The sequence below is a fragment of the Pseudopipra pipra genome, chromosome 9, assembly GCF_036250125.1.
Source record: "Pseudopipra pipra isolate bDixPip1 chromosome 9, bDixPip1.hap1, whole genome shotgun sequence".
NCBI classification, from domain to species: Eukaryota; Metazoa; Chordata; class Aves; order Passeriformes; family Pipridae; genus Pseudopipra; species Pseudopipra pipra.
This window is the reverse complement of record NC_087557.1, coordinates 14,694,470-14,716,005: the sequence shown is the minus strand read 5'-3', so window position 1 is coordinate 14,716,005 and position 21,536 is coordinate 14,694,470. Positions and strand designations below refer to the sequence as shown.

At 36.5% G+C, this 21,536-nt stretch overlaps 1 protein-coding gene and 1 long non-coding RNA gene across 13 annotated transcripts in view; one reads left to right on the top strand and one right to left on the bottom strand.

Annotated features, from left to right (window-relative positions):
- Positions 1–21,536, top strand: part of LOC135418537 (uncharacterized) — a 48,008-nt gene that overhangs the window by 1,661 nt on the left and 24,811 nt on the right. For both annotated transcript variants that reach the window (XR_010432498.1, XR_010432497.1), the window contains exon 3: positions 221–311. This is a non-coding gene — a long non-coding RNA (uncharacterized LOC135418537). The remainder of the gene's footprint in view (positions 1–220; positions 312–21,536) is intronic.
- Positions 2,839–21,536, bottom strand: part of EVI5 (ecotropic viral integration site 5) — a 76,416-nt gene continuing 57,718 nt past the window's right edge. For 8 of the 11 annotated variants that reach the window (XM_064663967.1, XM_064663965.1, XM_064663974.1 and 5 more), the window contains one exon: positions 2,839–4,103. In XM_064663967.1, the coding sequence (XP_064520037.1) occupies positions 3,798–4,103 (306 nt within the window). In that variant the 3' untranslated portion in view covers positions 2,839–3,797. The other 3 variants (XM_064663972.1, XM_064663973.1, XM_064663966.1) reach the window with 3 other exon arrangements.

The window sequence follows — 21,536 nt, the reverse complement described above, 5'->3', positions numbered from 1 at the left end:
TCATCAGAGAATTACAGAAAATATGCTGATGTAATTACAATGATAGAAGTATTTCACAGAACAAAAATGTACTTAAGTGAATCTAGAAATCTCTTGGTTATACATAGCTTTTCTCTTCTCTCAATACACAGAATTAGTAGCTGGTGCGTGGTTGAACATAACATCGTAGTTTCCACATAGATTGTGCAAACCTCTGTCTTACAGGTTGATTTTTTTTTAGTCTCCAGGACTAGCCTAATGGCTCTCCTAGGGGATTTGCATCATCCTCTATCTTCTCCCGAAATGAATTACATTATTTGGAGCCTCGACAGGTAAGAGAATTAGCAGTACATCCCATATAAAATGTGGGTATTTTTATGCTAACATATCTCTAGGTCATTCTAGCTTAAAATAGAAATGTGTGAGCATCAAGTTTCACTAAATCACTAACACAGTCTCTGATACAGAACAGTGATTATATTAAATACTCCAGACAAACATGCAATACCTTCTGTGTTGCAGTTCTAAAAAAGGGTTGAGTACTGATCAAGATCAATAGTACAGAATTTACAAAGTGGTTTTGTTAAATTTATGCAAACTCCTACGTGAATGCTTCTTTTAATCACTTTCATAGCAATTTATTTAATAGAGGAAATTGCAGATACAGTTGAAAATTGAATTTAGTGGACAATAGTACTTTGTGGATGTGTATGTAGATGAGGCCTGCTTTTTGTTTAAAAAAAAAAGTGACCAATGAGAATAAAGAGTTGTTGAGCTGTGAATGTAATACATGCTTCTTATCTTCACCGATGCACTTTTTCCCAAACAGTCATGTTCCAAATTTTTCACAAATGTTACAAAGCTTCTAACATTTGAAATGACTTCAGTAAGAAGACGTCTAACCATAAATGCTATTAGTACTTAAAATACTCATAAGAAAATGCAAATTAATTAGTGAAGGCATTTGATTATCAGACTGGGGAAATCAGAACCATTTTCACTACATAAAATTGTAATTTACAATTACATAAAATGTAATTTACACATAAACCCCATATATAGCAGGGCATCCCCCTTCCCTATTTCACCTCTCTTCTCAGCTGCAGCACTTACATATTCAAGAATCTTGAGTTTTCATGTTTACGTGCTTTTTTTAACCTTATGATTTTAGCGTTAGCGTTGAGCTTTTCCAGCCTGCATTTTAAAGCAAATCTGAGCAATTAGCAATGTTTGTTAGAAGGTCATGGTATGTAGCATAATTAATGTTTTATTTATTGACAAATATATTGTTATGCTGTTAATAACTTGACAATATTCTCATGCATATTCAAATTATAATACATACAGCAAAGAGATTAGTGTCTTTTTTTGCCAGAAGAGTTGCAGAAAAAGCAGGATGATGCTGAGCAGCCTGTCTTGCGCTGTCTTCCTAGGATAGTCTGTGTATAGCCAAGTCTTCTGAAACTGCAGCATGTCCAGTGACTCATTTTTATCACTAGATGTAGCTGGTCGACTTCTGTATTTCCCTTAATATTTTTATTTATGCTGTTATTAACTATCAGTATTTATTCTGTACTTTAAGACCACAAAAGTTCAGGAAATAACTCTTGCCAACTAATCTCATTTGCTATCACTTGAATATTAAGGCAGTTATTGCAAAATCATAACACTTCACTGTTCAAACAGAGAGGATTTTTATGGCTCTTCAACTGAATTTTGTGCCTGCCACTTATTACAGAAGATTACCTTTAAGAGAGGCTTGCAGCTGGTATTGATGACAGGCAACAAGACATTTGTCACCTATCCTCTTGGGCAACAATGATCCAGGTGCAAACTTAAGTTAGCAGATGCTCGTTGGAAGCAAAAAGACAATTGTTACTCATTTGTGAACAAAAGTGCTCCTAATTTGGTTTTGCATACATAAAATTTTCATCAGGGATAAGAATCAGTGAGCTAATCCACCTGAGAGATGGCAATTCCCACAGGCTATACTGGGAACAGCATAATCAGTGGTAGGATGTGGGGAAATTTTGCAGAAATACTGAAGCAAGTTAGGAGCTGCAGACATCAGTAATTTGGAATTTGTCACCTACATGCTTTAAGATGTAAATTAGATGCACCTGGGCAGATACTACAGTTGAGAGACCCAGAATGGCTACTTCCATGCAGCCTTCTCTATCATTCTTTGAAAATTTGTTAATCTCCTCACTCGTGCTGTTTCTTTCTGAAAATACATTCCAAATAAAGGGAAAGGAAATGCCTCATGGGCCTGGCAGATGCATTCAGCAGTATGCTTCCACACTTCTGCAGTTTTAAACAACTACACTGCTGCTTGTGAGTAGCAAGACAGTTAACATACATGCTGCCTATCAGTACCAACTTGTGCGTGGCTTTTTTTTTAATAGAACAGTTGCAAATATTGCTAAAAGAAGTCTTAAGGATTGCTTAATTACATAACATGGCAATAATGGAATATTAAGAATATTGACTAGAATGTGTCTGAGAGGGCAAGTAAGTGTTCATATGACAACAGGAGAATATGTTGTTCTGTTCAAGAAGGTGAAGCCATTTTACTGGATCTCAATTTTCAGGAGACTGAAAGCAGAATGCTCAGCTCAGCTCTCACTGCTTTGCTCAATCACAGCTATTTGGTGACAGCACCAATAGCTCACTTCCTACATAGGTCTGCAATATAAACTGTAAGAAGACTGAACTTACATATTTTACACTGCATTGACCATGTCTTCATTAGAACTGAATAATTTTTCACCTTATTTGAACCCATCTAGAGGCCACAAGTGACTATGTGGTAACCAAGGACTGTAGCTTGGAAGCGACTAAACAGTAAATGCTGCAACCTTGTTAAATCATGAAAAATTTATTTTCATTACATATACATGAAGGTAAAAGATTTCAGTCAATAGTGTTTTGAACAAGCATTTCTGACATGAGCTTGTTAGTGTAGCTAGGCTGAAACTGAATGTAAAGTTAGTGTTTTGCCTTTATTTAGTAATTCACTTCTAGTGTGTATATACAGAATTCATTTTCCTGTTAGAATACCAGAGACAGTAATATTGCAACATTTACATTCCTCATATAAAATGGTGTAATGTACATTTTCAGCTTGGTGTAGATATATAAATATGTACAAATAAACATTATTGTAATTAATATATTTCAGACCAGTTATTATTTAGCAACATCAAAGGCAGATGCACGTAGATTTAAGTGAAAATGGTGAAAACACCTTTATGACATTAGTGACCATTATTGGCATATATGAAGTACTACAGATAAAGGCTTCTCTTTCAAGCCTTCTGTGGGCATCCAATAACTTTAGTAAAAAACCAGAAGTAATTGAGAAGTATAAGGTAATTTTATATATATATGTGTCATGATCAGATGGTTTACTAGGGTCCATCTTGATCACAAAAGGATAACAATGTAAAACATACACTTTTGTTCAGAGCATAAAATATTGCACAAAAGCAATTTCTTTTGAGGAAAATAATTCCCGTGTTTGTGAACAGCAAAAATGGTTCTTATGCACTAAAGAAATAATATATTTGCAGTTTCTAAACCAAAGAACATTCAGTAATACTGTCAGAACTGTCATCCATCAGCTTCTTCCCAGCCTGTTTTATGGCAATGGTATGTCATTAGCAAGATTTGGCAAAGAGAGAAGGCAGACAAACAGTACATCTATATTCTTATCACAGGCCAGACCAGATCCAATAGTTGCCTAAGCTAACTGCTGGATGGTTTCATTTTCAGCCTTAAAGAACTAGGAAAGTCTTCAGTGCTCGTCACAGTGATAATCACACAGTAGTAGAGTAAGATTCCATTCTTCTCTGCTTAGAAACCATCTTGTCTGAATTCCCAGCGTGAAGGGCACTTTCCTCAGTATCACTTTCACTGCTGTCTACAAGTGTGTGATCCAAAGCCATCTGACCAGTCCTTCTGGGTAGATGAAAGTTCACCCCACTCTCCTGTATGGAGTTAGTTATAAAATCTTCATCAGAAGAATGAAATGATTCATCGTCTCCTGTGAAATGGTTGACAATGTGAATCCCATCAAAAGTGGGTTGGTCTGAGAAGTCTCTCTGGCCTTTTAGACATTTGATCTGTTCAAAAAAGTAGAAATTAACAGTTAATCAGAGCTCAAGAGTCCAGTAGTAAAAAAACCCCAAACAACCAAAACCAAACGAAATCAAAAAACCAAACACATTTTCAAGAAATGTATCACTGAACTCTTAGTGGATAAAATTAAATGCTAGATCTGGAAGTAGCACGTTTGATGATCACTTCAAGTACTACAGTTTTAAGGCTTAATAATGAAGGTACCTAGAATCAGTAATGACAGATCCCTCTATTTACTGCATCTTTAATATCCCCAAGGATGGTTTCTATTTTCTAGAGTGGCCTATTTGTTTTGACAGGACTTTTGGCCTTAACATCTTTTATTGGCCTTTTATTCTCTCCTGTATCACCTGACTTCTCACTTGAGAAATCCCTTCCCCTATTCCAAAGAGCAGGGTCCCAAATGAATATTGCCAGTTTCACACAGCCACAGAAGAAAATCCCAGAGAATATGTTTAGTTCTGTCTCCACTGCAAGATTGTCTTAACTATCTAGTTCAGATCCAATGAGATTTCAGATCAAGCAGTATGAGAGAAACATCTCTTCGTACAGCATGAATAGATTGTAGTTGCAATTTTAAGAGAACATCAAACAAGACAAAAATGACTGTCAGACCATAGACAGATAACATTTTAATTCAATGCACTATGGAGTAATGCACTATTACAACCATGCATGCAAGCTATTCAAAACTAAAACCTAAAGTGCTGAAGTCTCCTGTTAATTTAATGAAAAATAACTCACGGACAACATTCCAGAGGTGGGTTGGTTTTGTGGTGTTTGTTTGTTTGTTTTATAATTTCACTTTTATTAGCTTTTAGTAGCAACTGTCCCTCAGGGTCAGTTTAACAGTGTAAGAGTATTAAAATAAAAAATCCTGAGGATGGAGAAAAACATTAAAAATGGATTACAGAACCTTCCTAATGTTACTCCGAAAGCTTAAAACAGAAGATGCACCAAGTGCTACTTTGTAAGCAACTTTTCATACTAAGAGACTTGGAGAATAGAAAGAATAAAATGGCTGAAGAGTTTCTTTACAGAAATCTATTTGATGTTTCATAAATCCGAAGCAATATTCACTTTAATAATTAACGAGTGCATGTATGTCCTCAGTATTGAACACCAGTATTGAACACATCTGTCCATTTGGGGAAGAAGGAATCTCTGTACTTACCGTGGGCTTGTGTAGAAGAGAAAAAAGAGTTGGAAAAAAATCACATGAGTCATAATCACACTAGCTGCCATTAAATCACATGTTAACAGCATGTAAAAGCTTCACCTTTTAATATCAGAACGTCCCTGTTAGGAATATGGATACATGCTGCAGATCTAAACCTTGTTTACTATGTGCACTAACATTAGTTTTTTGCATTGTCTTCACATACACATAGGCTGCAGTTGTTTCATGAGGTCTTTGCTTATATAAAGGCAAGCAGAACAGAGTTCCACATTTGCACAGCGTAACTCATGATGCAAGCAAATTAAACTTATGCCAAATATTAGATACTGGACAGTAACATATATCTGGAATAGATAATTTTTACTAGCTTATATACCTAGATACAGACAGCCTGATACAGACATTCTTGTGTTATTTAGAAATATTATCTCTGAAAATATCCTGCAATATGATCAGATTAGCTACCACATGAATTTTCCAAAACAGCTATCAATTTTAGTCACTAAGAAAATAAAACACAGAAACCCAACAATTTCTCTCCGCCCTCACCACAGGAAAAAAAAAAGATCCACTGTACCAGTGACTACAAACTTCATATTAGAGTAGGAAATTATATGGTTTTAGGTCTGCAGAGTTGAGCCATTGGTTCACCTGCAATTATAAAGCTGATACTCAGTGTTAGTTGTTTTGAACACTCAGAAAGCCAAGCCAGTGACCTCAGATGTTTTCCTGAAGACTTAAAACACAATACCTTTAGATGAATATATTTCGGTAATATGACAAAATCATGGTTTTACGGTTTTAGGTAGTAACCTTTCCAAATGGAGAGTCTGTGGAAAATGCTGTTGGTGAAAAAATCATGAATAGACACAACCTTTGCCAGTTCCTAAAGGAAGCTCAGGAAAACACTGTGGTGTTATCTTTGTGCATCCTTTCATTAAAATAACAAATCTGTGACCTTCCAGAAATACTTCTGATCTGCAGCTTCACACTTGCCTGCCTTTTTTCTCAAGTACTCCTCGCATCCAAGGGGAAACAGGTTGTTAGGAAGAAACATAAATGTACTGCAGAGAATATACGTGATAATCAATGGTAATATCAATGGTCACAGAGTTCTGTAACTTCTGTCTGCTTGAGACATGGCCACCTCAGCCAGAAGCACAGACTACTACAGCATAGAATTTGTATTATGGGGATCAACAAGCTGGAGGGCAACACTGCTGAAGAGGACATGGGGGCCTGACACACAGGAGGCTAAACGTGTCCCCGGGCAGGGGCAAAGGCTAACAGCACACTGGGCTGCGGTGACAAGGGCACAACCAGTACGGCATGGGAATGGATTCTTATCTGGCACTTGTTAGACTGCATCTCTCCTATTCCACACTGGCTACCTCACTCCTTCCTCAGTACCTAAGATTAATGAGAGGCACCAAGACTTAAGGGTTAAGGGGCAGGAGCTTATACCTTAAGTTAGCAGAGAGCTGGTTCTTCACTGAAATGCATGGTGGAAGAAGAGACATTGATCATAACACAAACCATAAAGTTGTGTTTGAATGTGAAGGGAGAATATTTGCTATAAGGCTAGCTAAGAATTAGAATAGGTTGTTCAGAGGGCTGTGGACTCTTCATGTCATTAAGTTTGAACACCCAACTGACAGAGCCCTAAGCAACCTGCTTTGAATTCAGTGTTGGTCCTGTTTTGAGCAGGCAATTGGACTAGAGGCCTCCCAGGGTCTCTTCCAACCTGCTTCAGTGAGATGCGTGAAAAGCACAGGCAGTGGGATGCATATTACTGCTCTTTATGGGAGCCATTTTGAGTTTGAGAAGTTGAGATACTTTCTACCTGCCCAAGTTGTTGCATTTCTCAAAGATGTAAATGCTGTCATTTGAATACAAATGCTTTTACATTAAATATCAGTACTAAATATCTGTATTTATTGCAAAATCTAGACTTCAGCAGAATGTTACTTTTATTTTACAATTAGAAACGCATCACTGGAATCTTGAAAATACTTAAGTTGTTTTTTCAATTGAAGGTAGAATCTGTTTTGCACTGACTTTTAAACTTCAGTGTTGATGAAAGCAAGTAATCTTCAAGAAATTAAAATTATTTAACAGAATAGGTGGGAACAGCTGCACACTATTTCCAGTTTTGTGTACTTTCAGAGTTGAAGATAGTTCAGGGGCACTTCAATCGAATATTTGTTCAGGAGCATTTCTGAAGGAGCCTAATTATTTGTAATTTCTGTTGCAACAGAAAGGCTTTATAAGGCTTCTCAAAGCATTTGAAACAACTTGCAGACAGCCTGTGCTCCGCTGCAGTTAGATAGCAGTGGCTAATATCAGCATAAGGCTTTAAAATAGATGTTCCTTAAAATGAAGTTTTGCATTCTCACATAACTTTACAGTCTAGCAAGTGAGGCTCTGCACTTTAACAGAAAAAGCAGTATCTTTTTTCAAGGCAGGAACATTACTGTCCTGTTGGTCCACCAGCCCAATATCATGTGTCCAGCAGTGACAGCAGAACTTTTATATTACCAAGCCCCCATCCACTTGTCCAGAAGTAGTTGTAGCAAATATAAGTGCAATCTCTTACTAGCTGCTTCAGCATACATTTATAGACCAGCTGTCCATGACTGATGATTTTCTTTTTATTTGCTGTGTACCTCCACAGCTTCCTGTGGCAGTAAGTTCCAGAAATTCCTTTATTTGTTTTAAACTAATCTCCTACTCTTTTTAAGTAACTGCCCCCGAATTCGAATAATGCACGAACAAGTGGTGAAGAGCAGTTCTGCGGTCATGACTCTGAACCTTATGTCACAATGCCTCCCTCAGCCCTCTCTCTAAAACAGATGAGTTCCACTCCTTTTTAGCCTTATGAACAGGCAGCGATCAAGACAGCTGATCATTTCAGTTGCCTTTTAACTTCCCTACAGGCCTTCTTTAAACTCTCTACATCTATCTAGATACCAAGTGGCAATACAAAACTCCTTAATTTGTTTTTTAATATACTTCCTATTGATGCCCAACATTGCCTTGTCCAATTTGGCTGCTACTGTGTGCTAGGCCAGTGATGTCACAGGACTCTAAAAACCAACTTGAAAATATCTTTCCTGATTTGTAACTAACAATTCTATGTTTGCCATCATGTAGGTAAGGCCTTAGATTTTGCAGCTGATGAATCACCTTACATCAAAGCTCATCTGTCACTTTTTAAGACAGACTTGAGATTCTTGCTGTCAGTGTTTCATTTGAACATGGAAGAAGAGCTTAAAGTAGGAACTAAAGCATTATGCCAAGATTTGCTATTCGTGTAGCCAACATATCAAGACAATGGGAAATCCGGTTAAGGACTCGGAATGCAGGATGTGTGGACCTAACCCAAACATACACCTCCACACCCTAGTTCCACTCTATCCTTTTACCTGAAGGAAAAACAACCCTCTTCTTGCAGTCATGTTGAACAGAGTATAGACTTCTGTTCTCTTTTTTACAAAGAGTCAGTATTGATTAAAGGCTTTCACTTTTGGGTCTGCTCCTCCAAGTGAATGGAACTAGATCTCTGTCACTCCAACAAGTGACATTTAAATGAACTTGTTTCTTACTCTTTCAGTTTTGCAAGAATCTCAAATCTGATCACATCTGTGAAAAAAAACCAACTGATAAAAATCCAGGTCTGGTAAACCCATGTGTTTTGCTTTGAGTTCTCAAATCCAGGTCATATTGTCTAGATGACTGCAGCTTCAACCTAGTTTTCACTACAGCACATTCACATGGTCTTTAGGACATTTCAAAGGGTTAATAACATTATATGACCAAAATCTATGTCATCATTATCCCTTGAAAAGCCAGCTGAATCAAGAGCAGAATCTTAGTGATGTGTACATTTATATAGATTCTCTTGCCTAAAGAATTCAGCATTTTAAAGACAAACTGTATGTCTGCTGGTCAACATATGAAAATACCTTAGTTGTACATACTCTTAACAAGTAACACTGTATTTTCACAAATTCAAAAGAGCTGAAAAAAGGCTAACAATCAGATCCTTGAACCTCAGAATAAACTTTCTTACCTGATGCTGACTGCCTCATCGAGCCAGGCATGAAGGAGAAACAGTAAAGAGAAATTTAGAAGTTTTAAAACAATTCAAAAGGTCTTCTATATTAAATCATAGGATCATAGTTTGAAGCGTGCTATTCAGTTGCAAGACCCTTTGGTTTTTTTTAACTAGAGAACATATGTCATATTTTCAAGTGGCACTTTGTGAAAAGAGTTCTGCTTAAGCTCTGGGAGGCATTTTTATGTTGTAACCTGTAGGATTTTTTAAAGCTAGGAGTTCAGTGGTGAAAACTCAAACTAAAATGCTACTGTCTGCTCTCTTTAAAAGGCTTCAGTTACTAATTCTTGAAATTTACTCAATTCTGAAATAGTAAAGACAAGTTTTAACAAAACTTGCCAATAAATATTTAATATACAATACACAGGTGAGATCAAAATACGATAAAAATATGACCACTGCCTCAAGTGAATAAAATTGGTTTTGGTAGAAGGCAAGATGTTACATTTTTATTTAAAGAATAAAGATACTGAATTCTCAGTGCTTTTACTTATAACAAGAGGAATCTAAAAATCAGAGTTCCCTCATTATTTTTCTCTACCTTAGTAACAGGAACTCTTCATACGATTTCATACTTAAAAACCAAACCTGTGTCAAAATTAGAATGTTGCTGAAAGTATGTTCTAGCTGAAGAAACAAGTCATAAGCATTTTCAAATACCTGTCCTATAATGCATAAAAAGCATTGTCAATTTGGCAAGATGAAAGTAGAGATTTAGAAGTCAAAACCTAATTAGAAGCCAAAAAAAAAATCAGTTATGATCTATTAAATTATAATTACATTTAACATGAATAAAAGCAATTTAATTGGAGTTCTTAAAATGTCCTGAGACTGTCCACAGCATCTAATGGGATCCCTTATCATATATAACAGTTGACTGCTACTTAGTGCTGACTATCCCACTTGTAATGAGATTACTTCAGTTTAAGGCATACAGTAGTACACTATCACTACTTTAAAATCACTCCCAGTAACTTCTTTTGGAAAAATGCTTATCTCAGGAAATTAAGTACTTGGAGCACCTTCAACTGAATTAATGGAAAATATGTTGTCATTTGGGAGATAAATATCAGTCCAGACAACTGTTACATCCAGCAGGTACAATGCAGAAGCATTTCTGCACATGCACACAAAGGAAATGAACAATGTCAAGGTTGCAGGCCTTTTCATGCTACTTTTTCACTTCCATGAACACAAGCAGCTCCTTAGATATCTTAAACTCTCTGAAGCCCATTTTTAAATACATGGTTGAGTCACATTCATACTGAAACCATCACAACACGAACACTGCACAAACGGAGACAAGGTGAGCTAAACGAATGGTTGCAGAAACTAATAATAGCAATCCATCATCTAAAGCAATTCTTAACAAGTTTAATGGCTGTACAGCTACAATGGAAATAGGATTTCTAAACTTTCTCAACAGAATCAGCTTCCTTATGTGAAAAGGACTGCTAGACATGCATTGTGACAGAATTGTATCAGAGCATTTTAATGAAAGCCATTTTTTGACAGTCTGAGATTTAAAAAAATATTAGGTATGGTTCAATTAATCCTGCAAGAAAGAAAAAGTTTAAAGCAAAACCAAACCAGCTTTAGAAGACATTCTTCATTTTCCTCAAGCATGAGGCAGTTTTTACCCAAACATATGGATCATATGCAAAAGACTATCCTATGTCTTTTCCTGACAACTCGTATACCTTCAGATTACATGTAAAATAAGATTATTTGTAAAAATCAACAACACATATTGTATATAGTACGATATTCTTTGCTTAGAAATAGTGACACATTCTCTAACAAATTTTAAAAATATATGTTAAATTAGCAATGTGTTATCTTTGTAACTGTATTAGGACAAAGCTCGAAGTTGTGGCTTTTATTTCAGCGTCAGTGAATTTCCTGTTTCACTTCAGTTAGCATTAAGGGCTTTTTTCTAAAACCATAGCTATAAATGCAGCCATAATTAGGATTAACAGTTTCTAAGTAACAGCCATGATCAGTGCCAGACAAGGGTCATTCTTGGAAATTACTGATGATTCAAGAAGCCCAAACAAACCTGACCAAACAGATGCTGAATCCAGGAACTCCCATTTACTCGATTTGCTCCCACTACCCAATCGCTGTTGTCCCTCCAGAGGAAGAGACTCTAACAACCCTGGACTCACTGAAAGGTGACAGCTGGGAGGGGCTTCTCCTCTTTGAAATCCTGGAAAAGCTACAGAGATGGGCCCTCCCCCCAGTCTCTCAACAAAGCCATTCTGGATTCTCCAATGCCTATCTACCCCTACCGATTTAAAAGATGAAATGTAGACCTCAAAATACATTTTTTAGACCTCAAAATATATCCAGACAATATGTTAAAAAAAGGGAGGCAAAGGAAAGAGAAATCACAATGAATCGTGTCTTTGTTTTGCTGTGAGGCAGACATGCAAGATCTGCAATAGTCGGATATTCTTAGTAGAGAAATTCAGGAAATAGGTCACATCTTCGTTTATTGCTTTCACACATCTTTTTATTTTCTTTTCAATTTAAAATATCTAAACTCTTCAGAACAACTTTGAGTCTTCTCAGATTCCCTAAAGACATTCTGCTTCATCGTAAAATCTAACTAATTTTGAAATTGATACAATAGACAATGACATTCTCAAATAGGAAGTGTTAGTATACAGTTCTCTTTACTGCTCCGTTCCCTAAGATTTAATTTTGTGCCAAAAGCAAAAAAATCCCAGCAAATTAGCTAAATTTTTCTGAAATCAAGCTGTTCAGTACACTCTAATGGGTGTTGAAGAACCATGGACATCAGGAGGGAAGTGAATACATTTAAAAAGGCATTTAAAAACTCTGGAAGACTATTTCAGGGAAGTTTTATAACGCCACTAACAAAAATACTTTTCCCCATGGAGTTCACCTAAACTAAAAATATTAAAGTTAGCCTGAAGTGTTTAGGGTGATGGTTTGACATAAATTTCGAGTCTAGCAGACTAGAGCCACCACTACATAGATCTATAGTTTGCCTTTGCTTTTGCCTTTCCCCCACCCCCAAAGGTGATATTGGTAAGGCAGTACTCAAGTTTCTCATCAGGGACTAAATAAAGAAATTAAACTAGTTAAGGAAAATAAAGCAAACTGAAATTGCTTAAAAAAAAATCCAGTGCATTAGGTGCTGTGACTTAAGAAAGCAGGAAATGTCTTGATCATGTTTACAAAGAACATGCAGTGAGAGTATTTCAAAAATTTGTTTGCAAAACTGCTTCCTTTTCTTAGCGTTAATGAATCACCATTAAACATTTCATTTCTCATAAAAGCTTTTTTTAAAGACACTTTTAAAGTCTTTGATATATACATTAATTCATTTCTTTGTCTAAAAATTTTCACCCAGCTTTCAGTGAGATGAACAAAATGTTGATTATTAGGGAGTCCAGCAATGACCTTTGAAATCAGGTTATTAGGCAGACCCTGTAAGATCCCTACAGGAAGAGCCAAGCTGCATTCTAACATACTCAAGACTGTCTGGGACCATCTTAGCACATTTGGCCATTTATTTGGGACTGAGTGTAGCATGACAAAAACAGGAAACCTGCACAATCAACAAACAAGTGATATGAGTTAGTGATTCTAGAATAGCACAAGTTTAGTGGTTTCTATAAAGTATTATTTATAAAGAATATAAAATAGTGTCCTAAAGAAAATTAACTCTGCTTTGTAGAGATGTGTTCAGAGCTGTATTTGTTTCCTTCCAGCATTATCTCATCTGGCCCCCCCAAAAATTTTATAATGGTCATACCAAGATAAAAATCTGTTGACAAAAAGTTTTAGAGGACTTGGTGGAATATTTGGCTTCTTATCTTGAGGTGTAATAAAATGAATCTTGGAGAAAAGTTAATTTTGATTTGCTAGAGTTTTTAGGACAAGCAGAAAGAAGCAGATTGGGAAAGTTAGTTTTTGATTAATTTCAGTATAGCAGAAGGGTTCAAAGGTGCTGATTTGCAGCACATTTCATGGTAGGAAGACTGCAAGTGTCCATATCCAGTTGTCTGCAGGTTCTCTTTGAACTTCTTGATCTGCACTATCTCAAAATAGTACAACTGGTCTTGGAGTTTGTAAATTAAATCCAATCTAATATTGTTGCAGTATTATCTACCCACTTCTTAGAGCAATTGCAGCAAAACACCTTGAAACTGGTAACAAAAGCTAATCAGAAATTAGAGCAAGTAGTAAACTCCAGGCTAGATAATCCTACTGTGGGTCTGAGCCAGAACACCAGTGAATGACAACGATAAATACCTGAACAGGCCTAGGCCGCTTATTCTGGCTGTGCAAATATGGCTGCTATTGCTGAAAATTAAAAACACCAGTTAAAAACTGGCCTGACTTTTTTCCCCCATCTATAGTAGGCTTAAAAGCAACAGTCATGAGGTACTACAACATTAGATGAATCTGCCCAACTCATCTTTAACTCTCTGGAATCCAAGATTAAGTATGTGATTAATTAGTAGTCTCCTGTTTAATGAAAGTATTACCTTAGTTTTTGAAACTCGTACTTTTAAAAGGATGATCAAGAGTAACACACTAGTATATAACACACTGGTATACAACCTGAAATATTTATCTCAAATATCTGAAATATTTATCTCAGCTCCAGCTGTCCAGCTATTTATTTCCTATTGCTCTGAATGTACTCTTATATTTCCTGACTTAAGTTTTTATAAAAAGTGTTTTTTCAACATTATTATTTGGAGAGCACTTGAGCCAAAAGGAAATATGATGTTAAATGTGTGTTGTGTATCAGTTTTACCATAGTCTGCTGTATTGTAAACGTGACAAAGATTAAAACCACCACCAAGTGTTCAGATCAGAAGGTTTCAAGTGAATCAGAACAGGAAACCAATAAAGCGATCAATGGGAGGTCATGACGTTTTGATCACTGCACTATATGGTTAAAGAATCTGGTTTTGATCTAGTGCTGTGTAATCAAGTTAAACTTTGAAGTTAGGTATCAAATATGCAATTGAAATAGCAACAGTGCTAAGGAATACCCAACTCTTACACTATTTTCAAAAAAGTTAGTATTTGGCAATTATAAGTCAGGTTTTATTTCTTGACGGAATTTTTGTAAGACTGACAGGTTTGTTGTAGTGAGATTGTATGCAATTCCAAAGAAAGTTCCAAGCTACAGGTCTAGGAATTTTCCTTCCACCTACCTACTAGTTATTTATGGAAAGTTCCTAGAAACTCTACAAGAAGCTCTGATGGAAGTGTATATTTGCAGTGAGGACACGACAACAAAAATAATTTAAAACAGCAGTATAATCATACTGAATGTACTGCAATTATTATATCCAAGGAAATACCTAAGTCTCAGTGCGCCTCTCTACAGTATGCATCTGTAAATACAAATGTTACTGAAACCTCCAGCATTAACTAGAATGTACTGGCTGATAGAGAGACTGAAAATATACCCATTCCGGGCAACAGTTACAGGAAATGATCATTTCACACTTTTACTCTGTCCTTTTAAAGCACAAGTTAAACTCAGCAGTTTTAAATGGACTAAGTAACATTTTTGCCTCTGACTGCAGAAACTACTTTCGTTTGTGCTGGCTGCCACTCAAAGTGATAAAAGAATTTTAGGAGGGGTTTCTACCACATTTCCACTGTTTGCCTCACTTATATTCAGATAAGTTTACGGAGACCTATTACAAGCTAACACATAGCAGTCCTCTCTTCAGCGTGCTTCTCACCTAGGCAGCACCTAATTTTTGCAAGGAACAACCACTCAGATAAACCAGTAGAACCTCAATTCCTCAATTCCTCCACTTTTCAATCCCCAAAAACTTAATTTACAGGCAGAAACACACAACAGACGCTGACATAGCTCTAATCAGTACAGCAGGCAGGTCACACAGTTTCAACAGTCAAGAACATTATTGCCAAGACAGTGAAATAACTTTATCTATTATCAGTTTACTTGCTTTAGCAATCCAGACAAACTCTAAAGAAGGACACAATATAGCTATGTTCATCTTTAATGGTGCAGTCAAGAAATACTATACTGCTCAGCAAGACAGATCTGGAACTTCGATGCAGTAGGACACAGGGAAAAAAAAAGGGAAAACGTGAAAACCTTCAGCCATCTTCATTTATTTTATCTAATCTGTCACTAGTGGTGGTGAAACAGTTAAGAATCACGTGTCCCTCATCCAAGTAAACAAAGACATGTTCCATTTGAGGACGGACTACATCAGTGTCCTGGTTACACTCTTCACATTTAGAGGTTTCCTTCACCCTCACAAGGGATGGAAAATATTTTGTTGATGGTGTTGTTACTGGGGGGAAGGGAGAGGAATCAACCTTACCTCATGCAAAGATGAAGATGGAGTTTGTGTCCAAAGATTCATGGAATGAAGTACCATCACTAAGGAATCAATCGTATCATTTTGGGCAAGTGTAACATGACTGTGTTAATTACACTATGACCACCCAAAGTTAATTGAATTAAACGAGTTCATAAAATACAGAGATTCCATTGTGCCTTCCTTCTGACTGTTGATTGCTTAGTTTAGCCAGACAGTTTCTAAAGCTAGTTGCTTTATTCAAGTCAGGACTAAATTGGAGAAAGTTACTGGATAATAAGACTCTCAATCTGATCAGTCCTCCACTTCTGTAACAATCTGGGCATTATCAAGCCAGCTTAACATCTGACTCTGAAGGACAAGTTGAGCCTAAGAACTAAAGCAATTCCCTTTTCTAAAGCATAGAGTGTATATTTAACTATCCTGTGTAGACAAAGCTGCTACGTTAGATTGGGTGTTTGCAAACCACATGACCTCACAAACGCTATCTTATCACATCACAGGTTCCTCAGACTGACCACAACCACTTAAATCAGACTCTGCCAGCACGGAGGCTCTGTAACTTTGACACATAACTAGTAAAGCAACTACATTTTTAGCTGTCCAGCAGCCTTGCAAGAATTTTACTTGTGGAGAGGGAAAAATCTGATCATCTCTTGTCCAACTGTGCTTGCAAGATATGGTAAAAGAAAAGCACATGATTTATTGTGCTATATAAACTTCCACCACAAGTTGAAATGCTTACTCTGTAAATCTGAGGGCTAACATATTTCCTTTCAGGGACAACACTTCTTATCAAGTAAGAAAACATTTATAGAGAGCCACATATTTTGAAAGCATTTGTCTAGTAAAACATACTATTAGAAGATGTTAATGTGATTCTCTTCTGTATTGAGAAACAAGTGCTTTGCAAGAGTTAATACAGGAGTTTTAACCAACATTATAGTTCTACTGAGAACTGTGGAGGGAAAACAATGTAAAAATTGACTGAAATAAATCCCATGCAGCCTAGTTGGTTTTATGAAAGCAAGCAAAATGACAGCTTCCAAGAGACAAATCCACGTGCTTGTACTACATGAAAAGGAAATAGTATGCTCCTTCGAGAAGAAAGAGGGGGAAATAAGTTGTTGAGAGACTGAGTGAAAGAGCATTATATCTAATAACAAATATTACAGGAAGATTACTAGGCCTTTTTGGACTTGCTATTCTTGCCTTAGTTCTGATGAAAGAAGTGTTACCTATTTCTGTTTCTGAGGTACCTAAACTGTGATAAATCTGATCTCCCATTCTCATTTGCCCATATGATCTGACCACCACTGTCCATCACCCTCTGTCTCCAGAGAATTTGAAAAAAATTCTAGTAGGCTGAACTGCAACTAGAATTCACTTTCCCCAGTTAATCCTCATATCCCCATTATTCTAAGGTATGTTATTTACTCCAAGTTATTTACTCTGCTTTTGAATGCAGTCCAGTGGTGCATCAGATAAGAGAACATTTGATTTGGGAAGCACTGAATTTGACTGAAAGGAATCCAAATAATAAAATTAATAGAGGAAAGAAATAATGCTTCCCGCTGGTATCCCATCTTCAAGCTCAGATGCTGTGATTGTGAGAGAAATAGGAGCTAGGAATGCTGCTGGAAGTGGACAACCCATCTGGTGCTATTCCAGTGGGTCACAAGAGCATCACAACTTTGTGCTCATCTATGACTGATGTGGAGTCATCATTTAGCTGCTTGTAAAGATATTCCCTCAACTCCTAATGGACAGCTTGGACCGAGGGTTCCCTGTGCCAGGGACCAGAACCACTCGCTGTCCCACAGTGATATAAGGTTATTAGCTAATAATAAAAAGAGGACATAATATGACAGCTTTTAAACACAGCTTACCTACCATATATATTTATGATATTTAGGATTAAAGGAACTGTTAATGTGGTTTATTCTTTCATCCTGGTACTGTAGTGCATTGAATTTTATTTAGGTATTTTATTGCGTGGCCCATATAGGTGTTTTTTTTAATCCTTCACACTGATGAGCTACAGTTTACTTTCCCTTCTCCATTTTAGTTTCAGCAGTGAAAAAGCCTAGAAAGCTAATGCAGGTTGCAAGATGTATCCTTAATTCAGCCATATTACCAGTTACTCCTTTGGTCACAACTTATGCATTATTTATCCTCAAAGTCATTACTTAAAGTGTTTTGAATTTTATTTACACAAGCAAAATCTTTTAAAAGCACAGTATTTAATCTCCAACTTTTATATCTTTTTTCATTAAGCCAATCTTAAAATGTTAGCTCACCAGGAGCATGATCAGACCATGAGATAACACCTATATCAGAATCTTGCTGACTGCATTAGGTTCTTAAAACATACTATATCATCCATTCCTAGATAAACTCTATGTATGTGGGAATGGAAGAGTAGTAAGCTAATGGTCATTACTTCTTTGAATAGCCATCAAGTTTTCAGATACTGAAATGGGAAATACCTTTAAAAAAATCCCCCTTTTCTGCATTGTCAATATGCAAGAATTTAATCACTAGAATTTCACTTAAAGGTACTTTAAGTGAAAAGCCTTTTAAATGCCTCAGAAATTATTTTGGCAGAATAATAATGCCCCAGGTAATTCGCCATGTTATTCTTTTCCATCAGCCAAGCTGAAATATTGTTAACTGGGCTAGTTTGCAGACAGTTTTCTAACTGTTGGAACAGCGTGCCACACTACCATCAGGATTTTGGTTTTCATTCAAATACCAAACACATGCATAAGATTTGCACATTAGAAAATCTCATCCTTGCTTCCTCTCAAAATATTACAATTAGCTGTCGAGAGCATATCTCAATACAGAGAAACAGCTAGGAGAAAACTAGCTCTGTATTCTGTCTCTGACAGTGGTCAATGGCAGATGCCTGCAGAAAAAAGGCAAAATATGAAGTTTCCCAGAATGTTCTTCCCAAACTCCAGCAATTAGCTCTCTAAATTCATGGGGAGGGGTGGGAGGTGGAATAGTCCCTGCAGATGCACAGATGCCATAGTATAATTGAAAAACAGGCTGTTTTGAACATCTATATTTCTGCTTCCTAAGGAAAAATATGCTAAGTGAAGGAAGTGTTGTTTCTCTTCATAAAGCTGTCCTCTAACACAGATACCCAATACACAGATGAATCATAGCTTCATGGAAAAATGCACTGAAAGGCTTTTGTGGACCTCAGTGTTAGGCAGAATTTAGCCTTTAATATGAAATCCGTCATAAGCTTAAAACAAATCCCCATTTGAAATACTGTAGTAGTATAAATAAGAAAATGCAATTTAGGAGCAAAACAAACTCATTAAAAGATTCTAAGAGACACAAAAATCAGCTAACAATATGACAAACTTTGTAAAGTTTCATGTGAAACAACTTAAGCACTTCAGTCCTAAATCACAAAGTCTGAAAGACTGGAAACCACTTGCTTTTGTCTCCAAAGGTGTCTTGTGGTCTGCCAGTGTAGTTTGTGGGTAAGCACGTCAATTCTAATCTTTTGTACCACTCCTGTAATCTAGGTAACACATGCAAGCCTTGCAACATCCAACAGGAAGCAGAGCCAGCTGCTGGGTAATATATATAAAGTGATTGCACGTACAGAGGGGTAGTGCATGAAATGCAGAACTTCAGCAGTTTATAAATCATTTAATTCCATTCAGTTTGAATTAAAAGGAAAAAGTGGAAAACTACGAACACCCTCTCCTTGTTTCCTCAGTATGTGATTTGTGTTGAAAAGAGTAACAACTTGTTCGAGATTCATCTTACTTTTTCTTAAACTTTTAAATTTACTTAGTGGAAACTCGTAACAGTCCAAAACTTCCAGTGTATTCATTTCCACATAGGATAACAGCTTTACTTCAGTACTGCCTACTGAGTGGGATATGTTCTTGAACAGTAAAAATGTACCACAAAAGTTGCTTTCACTTATCATTTTGGTGTCTAATCAAAGGCAACTTCTGTGAAGTATTACCACTCCTTGTGCAGCCTGAGAATATATAACCACAGTATGAATCGTGCAGTGTCTGTATACTCATGTCATTTATGTCACGTTGATCAAAACACAGGAACTGGAAAGTCAAGTGACAGAATATAGTGCTCACTAGACCTTGTTTCTCCTGTGCCAAAGACAGGGCAACCAAGCTGCCGTACTTACTGGCAAGAGTAACAAAAAGTTGCTCCACAGAAGCTGTAGCCTGTTGGGACTTCACAATGAGAAGGCATTTTAGCCTAAAATCCCACTAAGCTGGAAGATAATACTGTAGAGATAGCTTTAAGAATGGAAGGGAATTGGAGGAAGAAAGAAAATGCTAGGTGAAAAGATTTCAATTCATGAAAAGAACAAATGGCAATTGGACACAAATTTCTGAAAAGGCAGACAGAGTATCCAAGTCCAGTGCATATTAAAAAGAAGTTTACATCATGACTTCCTGTTTGTGATGATCCTCAACATTTCAAGTTTTCACACTAGTTTCAACCTTCAACAATAAAGTCATAAGTCACAACCATCCAACAACTCTGTGCCCAACAAAGCAGAAAAGGTAGTACAGCACTAAATATACAAAACTTACCAAAGGATTAGCTACTGGCTAACTAGAAATACTGCAGTCTGAGTATCCTTTCTTTATGCATCAGCTGTTCTTCGAATGTTGAAAGGTTGTGTAAAAGATTAAAGGATAGCTGTCAGTAACTTTCTAGGGAATGAACATAAAACCTGACATATATTTACTAAAGTTAAAAGTGCAAGTTAATAATAATTGATCTATATGTATTTGATCTCTGAGTGAAATTATGGTTGCACTGAGGAATTTAAGAATTAATTCACTATTTTACATAACACTGTATGTTACACTCAGTATTAAGATTCTAACCCATATTTGGTTGTTCAGGTTAGTGCAAAGAAAGAGGTGCATGTAAGTAGATCGAAGATAATGTCCATGGAATCAGAATTGTTAAGGCTGGAAAAGACCTCTAAGATCAGAGTCCAGCCATTAACTCAACACTGATGTTTTCACCACTAAACCAGAAGCTTACAGAAGTCTAGAGAATCTAGTAGAGCAGAAGCCTGCAACTTCTTGTTACAGTGTTCTCAAAGCTCAAAATATTGTCTGTTTGCTTTCCTGAAGTGTTCATAAAATACAAGTTTAAGACCTACTGTGAAGTAGCCAATATACAGTTTAGTTTACTGTCCCACAGAAATCCTCTGGTTAGGTGTAAAAGGAATCAGGTAGGCAGCTTGTTAGAACAGGCCAAAAATCCAATATAGTAATTCCATTTATAGTTATTTTACTTTATTTGAAAGGGAAGAAAAAAGGCATTGTCTTTTTCTATTTAATTTACATTGTACATTTCATAGCTTTGTGCCTCATCGGTTCAGTTTTGGGTGCCATACTACCAATTCCCAGTATGTGCAGTTTTATCCAGTAACAGGAACACAACTTGAATTTACTTCAAGTAAGTTTTCTTATAATATTAATTGAAGACTGACTGTAGCATTACTATTCATGGATGAGTAATAAAAGCAGCTGAAATTTATCCTTTAGGCTGCAAGCTGCACTATATTTAAGACACATGCAAAATTTTGAACTCTCTCTTTGCAGAGACAACTCTCTGTCTTTGCTGTTCCTCACTGATATTCTAGGTTTGCCCTGTCCCTGGCTACTACCCTGGCTTGCAAACACTGATGAAACAGTTTAAAGTTACAGCATTACAATATATTAGAAGGTAATCATACAGTCAG